Here is a 12,518-nt window from a genome sequence, read left to right as displayed (position 1 = left end):
GTGGGGGAATAGCGTGGTAGCTAAACCAGGGGAATTGAGGGGAATACAGTTACCCTCTCTCTGCCAGTACCGGATTAACCACGTGACATTACGACAAACCCGCCGAACCAATACACCGCGGTAGTTTGAAAATTTTCGGTCGAATTCCGTCGGAGCAATACATCGGCCTCCATTCGCTAATAAATACGTACGTTTCCCACTTGTTTGTCATCGTGGTATATGCTGATTAATGTCCCATGTAAGCCGTAAAGAATGCCGAAAATCGTCGAGGACCGATACCGAAACATGCATGACAAAGACGATATGCGTCACGTGATCGGGCCGTGGTGGAAGCGTGGTAGCTAAATCAGGGGAATTGAGGGGAATACAGTTACCCTCTCTCTGCCAGTACCGGATTAACCACGTGACTTTGCGACAAACCCGCCGAACCAATACACCGCGGTACTTTGAAAATTTTCGGTCGAATTCCGTCGGAGCAATACATCGGCTTCCATTCGCTAATACATACGTACGTTTCCTACTTGTTTGTCATCGTAATATATGCTGATTAATGTCCCATGTAAGCCGTAAAGAACGCCGAAAATCGTCTAGGACCGAACATGCACGACAGAGACGAAATGCGTCACGTGACCTTAAAGTGGCGGAAGCGTGGGGGAATATCGTGGTAGAAGGGAAAGGGTAGGGAGACAAGACCGAATCTGGCGAAACTGGTTGTAAGTCACTGAAACAAGGAGACGCTATAAATTTCCCCGGTATCAGGTATCGCGGTAAATTAAAAATTTCAATTTTTCCTGAAACCGGAGTCCTCGCGATCACGATTTTCAAGCACGCGACGTACATACTTATCCGCGGGTATCTTAAAGCGATCTCGGTATCCGACGGCGTTGTCATCGATATCAACGATGGAACAGGGCATCAAGAATCAGACGCACGTACGGAGGATAAAGTTAGGGGGGTATAAGTAGCGGTACCACGTGTGGGGATTTCGCGAAATCTTTTCTCGCATTCAGCGGAGCCGCTACGCACGGTGGTCGATGTGTACGAAAACTGGGACAAAAATACGAGAAAAATCATGTTAGAAAGTAAACATTGTTGGATAATTTCGTTTGATAAGGTTTTCGATTGAATTTCATTTATAACTATGAAAATTCAAATGATTGAAAATTATTTCAATTTTAAACATCATGTTTCTCTTCTGTCGAACTGAATATGTTCCGAATTGGTTACGAAACTGAAAATACAGCTTTAACACTAGATTTACGGGACCCGTCAAAATGACGGATTCTAATATTTTTAAATTGCGAATATTGAGATTGTAAAAATGCATCTATGAGCAATTATTTAACAAATTGATTTCTTTGGGTATATATTATTTAAAAAATCGCTACAAACTTTGATCGATACATTCATGTTATTTTTACAAAGTAATGTAAAATAGTCATTATTAGTACTCCGTAAACCTGGTGTTAATTATGTTCGATTAATGGAATTACAGAGATGCTTCTGTGGGCAATGAATTTCATTGGAAAATGCCATCTCGATCGTTGAGTCATAACTTGACGAGAATGTTTCATCTATGTACGAAGATTAGCAGGTGTATTCGATCATATGATACGCGAATAAATGAAATTTTCGAGTCGCAGTGACCTTTCTCCCAGTTTTTCGAGAAAAAAATCGACCACTGTGCGCGCCGTTTCTGCTCCACTTCCACACCTACGGAATTATACGGCCGCGATCGTTTGCTCTCGAGCTAACGCTGTGTCCACAATTACGAAGGGAAAGGGTGTGGACGGAGGTGGTGGATGTCGTGCCGGGGGTATCTCTTCGCCGAGGAATTAGAGTCGGAAGGCCAGGGGTGGTAGATTTCGTTCCCCGTGGAACAGAAACAAGGACGGAATGAAAAGAAGACGAAGAAAACGGGTTTCGTGGTGGTGGTTGGGGGTGCGGTGGTGGCGGTGGTGGGGGGGGGGGGCTAAAAAAGAAGGGGATGCGGCCCGGAGAGTAGGAGGATCGGAGAAAGAGCAGTCCTTTGAGTTAGCAAGCTGATCCTCCGGCTCATCCTATAACAAAACAAAGGGATCAAAGTGGTGGATGCGACGATAGGAGGCTTTTACACCCACCCCCGACTTTAGTGCCTCGGTCCGCCAGCAGCCCGACTATACCTCGTTTGTCTTGTAGTTTGTTCGGAATTTTAACGGCAAACACAGTCCCGACGCTATAACAAACACACCACCCCTGGTCCGGCACGAGGGAACTTCCACTTTTTCTTCGTTACACTCGCCTATACCGTTTCTGCTTTTTAATGGTGATTCTCGTTACTCACGAATTTGATCTATCGCCGAGTCGGAAATCCCAAACCGACGCGACGCCGACGCACGCTTTGATCGTTCGCATATCGGCACCGTTTTCATCTACCTGTGTCATCCGTTCGACACGCGAATTCGTATTTGTAGCAAGTCCCGAGGAATCCAATTTTTTCAACAAGGGAAACGGGAAACCGGAGATTCGAATTTCAACAATTCAGAGTTACAAGTAATTCGAAGCGATTTTAATCAAAACAATTCTGTACGAAGTTACTGTGGCGGGAGCTTAAATAGTACACGACAACTTCCACAATTTCTACAAACTGGAATTTTATAAATAATTATTGCAAATTATTTCTTATAAAATTTTGATAATTATCCGCATTTTGTAAAAATTATGGAAAAAACTGCAAGAGGGGATAGAAAATTGAAAGTCTTTTTTGAAACAGTGAAACAAGCAAAGCAACTGATGGTTACAATTTTTATATTTGAGTGTTTTGAATGTCTGTGTGTGTCTATTCACAAGCAATATAAATACACAGTAATTAGAACTTCGTTCCTTGCAATAATTTCACAGAGGAGGGAAGAAATATTTATTGCATGTCTACATTAACTTTAAAGCTTAAATATTGCGTACGAAAGAATAAAATTTTATTTCAATTTCGAAGAAATGCATAACTAAATTTTTATTTAATTGAGTTTAAAATGACGGAATCGAAATTTTGAAATTTACAATTATTAAGAGTGCAAGGACGCACTTGCGAAGAATTGTTCAATAGATTCGTTCCATTGAGCACATATTACAGCAAAAATGGCTGAAAATCTAAAGAACTATTTTTTATTTCTCCAATGCAATGTAAAATAGTTACTTTTAATGCCCCGTAAACCTAGTGTTAAGATTAAGCATTTAATTAAGAATAGTAATAGTAATTAGTAATAATCTGTAATAGTAAAAATATTTAGTAGATTTTGTTTCTGATACATGGACAAAGCAAAAAGATCAATTTGCGTGGAATTTTGACTTTTCACTTCCGCAATTACCGGTACATATATGACAGAGATTCATTCATTCCGGATGTGTCATGATTTTGGACATTTTTCCCGGTAGATTATTAGCAGACAGACCGCTGTGCGTCGAAATCAATCAAACGGACAAACTGAAATCATTAAAAATCAATGTCCGACTGGACCCCGGTCAATGGATTCCGTTTTCACACCGGCGTGTTCTATTTGAGCGCGTGTCCCCTAACAATCGGAAGGAATTGCCGCACCGTTTAAAACCCGACCCGACGTTATCCGTGGATAAGTAATCCGACCGAGAGATTCGAACAGGACGTGGTAGCGCTGTAATCGATAATTCCTACGGAGGATGGTTGGTTTATAGGTACTCCCGAGCCATCTAAATTGCGTAGAGATTAGGTGCTCGGAAACCCGTATCCAGGATCGTCGGTTGAGGGTGCAAGCGGAAACTGGGAGGACAGGGGATGGATAGAGAAACTGAAGAGGGGTTGAGGGTCGAGCGAGATGGCGACGAAGGGACGAAGGGACGAAGGGGTTCGAGAGTTTCGTAGAGATAGGGAGGGAGGGCCGACCATTCTACCCGTTGGTTATAATGGCAAGATGGAAGGACTGAGGGGGGGAGGGGGCATCGTAGGAAATTTGCAAATTTTCACGACAGGGCACGGATAATTTCCGGTTGGCTCGGTGGCTTCCGCTCTTGACAAATGACTGTGGTTTCCGGTTATCGGCTGCGACGACGACCCCCTTCGCATTCCGAATTAGCAGGAATGTCTGGCCCGCTATCGCTCCCCGGAGAACGGATAGACAATACTCTTTCGGATGCAGCACGCGCAATCGGTTGCTGCTTTTTGCGACCTTTCGAACCGTATCGCGGTTCAATCCGGAGTCAATGACCTTACTTTGATACCAACGGGATTACCATTGTATTTACATTCGTTAGAATCCAGAAGTGTGCAAATTGTTCGGCTCGGAAACTATCTCTTCACGGTTTAGATACGTCTTCGAAAATGGAGATTATGGTCTTCAACATTGTGCAGTTTACTTACACGTACGAACACGTGTATCATTTCACGTGTACTAGTTCATGTGTGCTATTTCGCTATTTAGTCACACACTGATGAATCCTCGTTAATATGAATATTTTAAGAATTACAGGAATTAACGTAAGGATAATGCGCGGGTGACTAAATACAGTATTACACGTGAAATAGTACACGTGTATTTGATATTGCTAGCTTATATTTTGTTCAGTTATTTACAGTTTATTCAATTTTACCTAGCTCTCTTGTGAAATATGCAGGACATTTAGTTATAGAAGGTCGGAGAAAGGAAACTGGCGAACCTCGAAAAAAATCGTCGATATTACAATCTGTATACAGTGATTTCTCTTTATATGTCGCCAAGACCTGGATGATAAATGTCGCGGAAATATCCTCACCACTCGGACGCCGAGGAGTGTAAACATAACACAGCTCGGGTATGTCTCCTGGACGATACACGACACTGGCAAGACCCGTGTTGTTGACATATATCGAGAATTCACTGTACAAATTTATCACTAGGATTACATGACAATAAAAGTGACAATTTTGTAGAGTAAGTTCGGGAGTGATGGGACATTTATTTTTTAAGAAAACGACATTGTCAATTTAATCAATTTCCGCAAGAAAGAGATATGTTTGCAACAACCACAATAAATTTACGTGAAGTTGTAACACAAAGATAATATAAACATATAAATATAGATTTTTGGACGAAAGAAAAGAAAGTGCATCCTATGTATAACGTACCCGGCATTGCAAAAGTTGGTATAAAAATATATTTTTCCTCTCTTGCTCTAGTTAAGGGACCGGGTTAGTCACGTGACTTTTTAATTAATAATTTCCATTCACAGCCTTCAGACACAGATTTAAGATCCGTCTTGGTCTAAACTTGTCACATTTTTTGCTCTGTATTATCGATATTATGAATTCTGACGCCAGAAACGTGGCTTCAAATTTTCGCAGAGAATCAAGACAAAATATAGCTCAATTTATAGCTGGAGATATTTTCTAGTGCGCGCTGGTCTCGACGTCATCCAGAAAACTCATCCAATGGCATAAAAATGCTTCGATTCCGCGGCACGCACATGGTTAATTTTTGGCCTAATTCCAACACTTATATTACCAAATGTATTACACTTATACTACCTCTTGATCAGGGCGCACTAGATTGAACCTTCCTCTTTCGAATGAGCCCTTTACCAGCGACAAAATATTCTTATTTAACCACTTCGCGACCACAGACGAGTTATCTCGCGACGCAATGTCGCTTACGCTATGCCAAAGACGAGTTATCTCGCGACGCAATGTCGCTTACGCTATGCCATAGACGAGTTATCTCGCGACCAAGTTTCGTTTGCAAGGTATTCTGCACGATAGTAGATGGAGATGCCACGTCGATGTAGCTTCGTAATGTAGAACACTATGTGTGGATCCATTTATCCAAATATTTCATGTAAAAGACAAATAAACGTCATTCTTGCTAAAAATATTTTCTAATTAAAAGTCTCGTCCCAATAATCATCCCAATAGCTCATCGGTGGAGATATGCGAACGAAACTTGGTCGCGAGATAACTCGTCTGTGGCATAGCGCAAGCGACATTGCGTCGCGAGATAACTCGTCCGTGGTCATCGTCTTTCTTTCATTTTTGAATCCTGCTATCTTTCCATCCTTATATTCAAGGAAATTCGAAATTACCTTTACATTATCGAAGAGAACTCCTTCATTTCTTAAAACAGCTTCCACAATATCCCCTAAGCCAGCACTAAACACAAGCACAGGGATTTGAGCAGAATGCAATTGTTTAAAAATTTCTTGGGTACCATCCCGTAACCCTGTACCATAAATCCTTGTTACTTCTTCTGTTTACTCTGTGGTCATCGCACGGACGGTATTTCGTCGCGAGATAACTCGTCCGTGGTCGCGAAGTGGTTAAGGACGAAAACTTGAAGCATATAGAACCATTTTTTGACGGTAATGTAGTCACTCTACCTTATCGCGAATCTACGGAGACCGGCCCCTTACGAAATATTTTCCTTTGTAACATATACGTCAATAGTTTAATTTAATTAGAAAAAAAAAGAAGAAGAATAGAGAAACTATTTTTGTTTCCAGTTAAGTTTGACTGCTTATTAAAATACGAGAGCACACTAATAGGAACAGGCTCACAAAATAGGAACAAGCGCTCTATACCCGTTCGGCGGTAGCAATGAAAGGGTTAAAACGAGGCCGCGGCAAGCGACGATTGGACTATCGATCTACTCACAGCGCACGTTGAGAAAATAACCGATGCTGGTGAATATGCCGAGCATGTGCCTGGTGTAACATTTGTACCAGCCGCTCTCGGCCCGGCTGATTTTTGTGAAGTTCAGCCATCCGTCGTCGCTCTGCTCGACGGGCGGTCCATTGTCTGAAACACAAACGTGGAGGCTGGTGGGTATACGCGAATTAACTCGCTGGAAACATCGCGCGGTGAAACGTCGTCGTCCGAGCGAGCCGCGAGCCGCGAGCCGGCTCTCTCCTCCGCGTGTGTCGCCGCGCGTGTTCCCGCGTGTTCCCGTGGGTTCCCGTGGGTTCCCACGGGTTCCCACGGGTTCCCGCGGGTTCGCGCAGCTAGCCGGCTACCGATTAAGCGGCAGGAATTACGCGGTCGACGCTGGCGCGACGCCAGAACGACGCCGGCACGGAGAAAGAGGACGCGCGGCCTGCTCCCGTTATTGTCCTTTGAAAAATTCCGCTGCGCGCAAAATTACGCACCGCCGCGCCGCACCGCGCCGGCTCAGAATAAATGCCAGCGTGCCGGCTTGTTATAATAATGTATTATCTCGACGCGTTTCACCGACTTCCGCCACTGAAAGGATTCGTACGATCGAAACGTTTCTTCGTACCGTTTGTGAAATGCACCTGGGAATTGCTCGTCGAGGATTTTATTGTTTTCGAAAATTAATTCGTCGCGCCTGCAATCAGTCGATTGTAACTTTTTATCTTAAAATCGAATCCCTGGTAGCCAGCACATTCGTGATTCGTTTCGCGGTATGATACCGCTATGATCGCGAATGGTTCGTTCTATTGGTTTATTGACAAAAGAATAACATCTTTCAGTAAAGAATGATGATCTTCGTCAATTAACGCTCTTTGTAAATAAATGATGGCTTGCAGATTAACGAAAAACTGAATTTGGCCTCGATTATGATTCTAAACCCTTCGCATGTATTACTGCTGGGAGATGTAGTATAATGGTGGAGATTTTTTATTTATTATTTTATTTATTTCGGAGAGTACATAGAGTTTATCGTGGTAGTTTGTGAATAACCGACATTGTAATCGCGAAGGGAAGCCTAGACATTAATGTGTAAATCTAATACAATTCTTTACAGCATGTCGCATGAGTTTAGTTTTGGAATTTTAAAGTAAACCACATGCCATAACAGTTACCGTTCATCGAATTATCTGAAAAGTATTATAAAATGCAACCCCCCCCCCAAAATGTGATTCCTAAACACTCCTTTGTACTAGTACTCCCCAGGATAAATAGAAATTGGAGAGGAAAGAGTTACAAGAAGAAAAATTGCGAGAGAAGAATTTACAATGTTTACATCTTTTCGTGACACAAATAAATGCAAAATATTGATCACATTTAATTCACGGTTCCGATATACAGTGAATTCTCGATATATGTCAACAACACGGGTCCTGCCAGCGTCATGTATCGTCCAAGAGACATTCCCGAGCCATATTATGTTTACACTCCTCGGCGTCCGAGGCCCCTCACGGGGAATACTCCGCAGTAGTGGGGATAACTCCGCGACATTTATCATCTAGGTCTCGGCGACATATATAGAGAAATCACTGTAGTTCAAAGGTTCATTTCTAGGACTAATCGTTGACTTAACCCACTCTGCTCTCGCGAACCTCTGTAAACATTTCAGAAGATGCATTAACATGAGATATATCGATTTGCGTTTACTTGAGTTTCTTCCCAGCTAGAACGCTTATTTGTTCCACTGCGTTATCGCGCGACATCGAAGATGCACGTGTGCTTCATACGAAGGTAGTCAATATCGGTAAACAATTGAATTTACGAAACAGTCGTAGCTGTGGCAAAAGCATTGCAATGAATCCTAGGGTTAACGACGTCCCGGTAATCCGAGCTAGAGATCGTATCGATTTTATTCCGTTTAATCAAATTAGCGCACGCGATCCGTCTATCTACTCTGTGAAACTTCCTGCTCCTCTTTCTGTCTCTCTGTCTCTCTCTCTCTCTCTCTCTCTCTCTCTCTCTCTCTCTTTCTATTTCTCCGTGTCTCTGTTTCTCTCGCGAGCGAAGGAAGAGCCGAAGAAACAAATAAAAGCGGAAGGAAAAAAGCCGGCGCGGCGGGAAAAGGGATATTTGGTCGAGTTACCCGAATAAAAAAGAGAGAGAGAGAGAGAGAGAGAGTGAGCAGGAAGTTTCTATCCCCGAAAGGATAGAGAGGGATGAGAGTGGAGGATCGCGTTTCATCAAAGTCGTCCGCGAAACTTTCATTCGGTTGTAAGCTTTTTTCGTGATCGCTGGTTTAGCTTATCTCCCGATGTGATTTGACGGGAAGCAGGCTTCACTGGAACTGTTGGATCGACTAATTCCAAACTACGCGTACCGTGCTATTTTAAATACAGTGAATTCTCGATATATGTCATCAACACGGGTCTTACCAGCGTCCTATATCGTCCAGGAGACATACACGTGTTATGTTAACACTCCTCGGCGTCCGAGGCCTCTCGAGCTTCGTGGCTCCTCACAGGGTATACTCACATAATTTCGCGACATTTATCATCTAGGTATTGGCCACATATACAGAGAAATCACTGTAGCGAGCTAGCTTCGCTTCGTTCGGAAGTCGAAGGTGTCTCTGACGGTCAGAAGTTTTTAACCCTTAGCACTCGAATGGCGACTGTAAGGCGCCACTAAAAATTGCTGTATCATTATTCAAAATATTTTTGACATTATGAAATTTATGTGTATTTAATAAATTACTAAACATTTCAGTATTGCACGAGTAAATTGCGATTTTAACACTTTGAACGCCAAACTAGAAACCCCAAGAATTCCATGAAATCAAAGTAAGTTATTTAATGAAATAAAAATTGCAAAAAATTAAATGTACGATACTGAGTAATCGTCCAACTTTCTTGCATGTTGCGGATCCTAATTAAGTTTAGTACAATGAATATATCAACGTAAAAATTCATTTTAAAACCTGCACAAACAATTCCGTCAGCCACATATGGCTGATGTGGCGTTCAACGTGTTAATTAAAACACGAAAAAAAAGTATATATAGAAGGGTAATTTTCTAGGTTGGAAGAAATGTTTTGTTTTGGAGGTAAAATAGCTTCGAGTGCAAAGGGTTAAAAGCGATTCGTACAACTGTTAACTGTTCATTTGTAGCAGAGATAAATGTCATTATACAGGGTGAGACACCTAATACTTTCACCGGGAATATCTCCGTTGATTTTTGGTAATACGGAAAAATATTTTCGCAAATCCCTTTCGTGGATGATCCAGACCTTGCCCTCGATGCGATTTGACGAGGAGGTAGATTCAGCTGTCGGATTTAGTGGTTCGAAGGTAGGTCCCGTTCTCGAATGTGGAGCAACGTTGACAGGACCGTCGCGGCGGGAAGAAAGCGAACCGATGAGGAAAATGAGACCGAACAAGGCGAACGAAACGTACGCTGCCGCGTGTATACCCTGTCGACGGAATTTACCAGCGAAACTTTTACGCGTCCCCGCGAAACGGTCCCTGGGGGATGACGGGATAGGGTGGCCGGGGGTGCTCGACTAAAGAGCGAACTGGCCGAGAGCAGCGACGCTGCCAAAAACACGGCCGATTGTGTTAACGATATCTATAGCCGTGGAGACCAACAAGATGCCCCGTTATTTTCTACGAAATAGGAGAGCGGCTCGTGACTTGGCCGGGGAAACACGACATTTCCGGGTTAGGTCATGCAGGATTTCGGCTATTTGGCCGGGAAACAAACGAACCCGGATGAAACCGAATCTACAGGACACTAATTGTAAGGAGACACACGCTCCACGGCTCGATGAGTTGCGTGCGACATCCCCGGATGAGACGGCGCGGAACAATTGCGCTCCGAGGTTTCTAATTTTCGGTGTGCATGAATATGTCAGGGGAATCGCGGCGTCGATGTGTTTTACCGTTGCCAGTCCAATTCCTCGACGACTTTGCTGGATTTAGGCCATCTTTAATAGCAACGGTCTTACGTAAATTTATCTGGAATACTATGTACGAGTCGTAGCTAAGTCACGAGCTATTTCGCTATCCTCGAGATCCCACGAATTCCACTTCACGAGCAAATGCAGAACGCCTTCGAAGCGGCGGTACTACTACGCGGTGTCTCGTTTAACTCTGTCGTCCCTTGTCACTTTTTTATTTATACAAATACACAAAAATGTTTGGTACAGTGTGCAATGGTCTGCTACAGATGGTAGGTCATTTCATTTGACAAAGACGTTGCTTGTTCGGAAGATCTAGGAAAATATGACCTTGGGATGACCTTCACGCATACAGACTTCTGTTCCATTTCAAATACCATAACTAGACTGCGGGTCTTTATGCGATTATGAATAAATTGTTTGGGTGAAATATAAAACAGCTTACAAGACCAGACAAATTTAAGTATATTGTAATATTGTTTTTAATGTAACAATGTCATTGAGGGGTGTCATAAATTTTTATTTTGGTCCCGCTTCCCACAATCAATACAGAGCGTTTTTATTTTGCACAAAGATCCGCAGTCTAACCCTAACTTCCTCCCCAAACACGTTTTCAGTATCTGTATATATAACGAAGTTATTAGGGGTGGCAGAGTCAAAATTACATCAGAAACGGTAAGCGTTAGGACAAATCTACCTTAGCACTTATTTATTCAGAATTTACCATTCTACCGAAATCTGTTTGAAAAGAAAATATAATATTACATATTTACCATATAAATATTTATAATCAAATATTTCGGGCGGACTAAGTTCATGGGACACACTGTAGACGTTAACAAACGCATCCTAGAATAGTGAAATAAATTGGATAAATCGAAATTATAATAGAAGGCCCGAAAACAATCTACAATTTTCTCAAACAATGTTGTGCAAGAATTTAGAAACAAAGTAACACTTATGTAGTATAAGCTACATGTAAAAATATTGTACTTGCTAAATAAACCACTTGGTTTAAAGCAATAATGAACAAATAAATGAATAAATAAATAAATCTTAGTGTGTGCTGTCTGACCTGGGAGTGTGACATCCGTGACGTCACACAAAGAAACCGTCGACGTCGTCCCGGAAGGGTAGATTGAAAAGTTAACTTGAAATTTTCTATCGGCGGTATATAAGCACAGATACACTAAGACTCACCCTCGCGTTAAACGGCGCCCTAATCCTGCGGAGCCCCCACGCTCGTTCCGCGAATGATCAGGCGGCGATAACACGCGACGAATGAATTTATCCAGCCAATTTGTTCCTCGTCGCGTTACGAGCGACGAGAGATTGTTCAGGAAATTGGCCGGCAAATCTTGCTCGCGGTAGAAAAACCGACGGGGTTCTCACCGGTTAATGAGGAACGGCAACATTCGATAAATCGTGTTCGAGACGAAGGGAGAGCGTTCTGGCAGGTGCGCGCCAGTTATCCTATTAAATATTCAATTATTTCTGGCTTCCACTCCTGACGTCGAGGATCCGGGACGATTGCGTCGCGTCGGGTTCCAAGGCGGAGGAGGGGAGGTTAATCCCTATTCATAGACCGAATCCAGTGATTTCGAATAAATTCTTTCGGCGTTCCGCGAAATCTGCTGCAATTAAAATACTTTAATATCCTTTGAAGCACGTACCCGCTCCAGGCGATGCTTCCTTCCGACCACCATCTCCTATCCAGCCCGGTTCGCCTTGCCACGTTTTTCGTCCGGGACTCCCAACCCCCAATCTTCCAACCCCCCAACCCCCGACTTCCATTTCTCCGGCCGACTCGATTCAGCCCGACCCTATGCCCCTTCCGCCGATCCCAATTTCTTTTTGGAACCGGTGCTCTTATTAAACGTCCCAATCCGGATGCCTCGAGGTATCGGGGGAGCACGTTCGTTTTCCTTCAAAGCGCCC

At 43.0% G+C, this 12,518-nt stretch overlaps 1 protein-coding gene across 1 annotated transcript in view; it reads right to left on the bottom strand.

Annotated features, from left to right (window-relative positions):
- Positions 1–12,518, bottom strand: part of Tei (irregular chiasm C-roughest protein teiresias) — a 760,200-nt gene that overhangs the window by 139,405 nt on the left and 608,277 nt on the right. The window contains exon 9 of the mRNA XM_076797260.1: positions 6,632–6,775. Within this exon, the coding sequence (XP_076653375.1) occupies positions 6,632–6,775 (144 nt within the window). The remainder of the gene's footprint in view (positions 1–6,631; positions 6,776–12,518) is intronic.

The sequence above is a fragment of the Halictus rubicundus genome, chromosome 11 (genome assembly GCF_050948215.1).
Source record: "Halictus rubicundus isolate RS-2024b chromosome 11, iyHalRubi1_principal, whole genome shotgun sequence".
Lineage (NCBI taxonomy): Eukaryota > Metazoa > Arthropoda > Insecta > Hymenoptera > Halictidae > Halictus > Halictus rubicundus.
The sequence above is the reverse complement of the archived record's forward strand: the minus strand, read 5'-3'. Positions and strand labels throughout refer to the sequence as shown.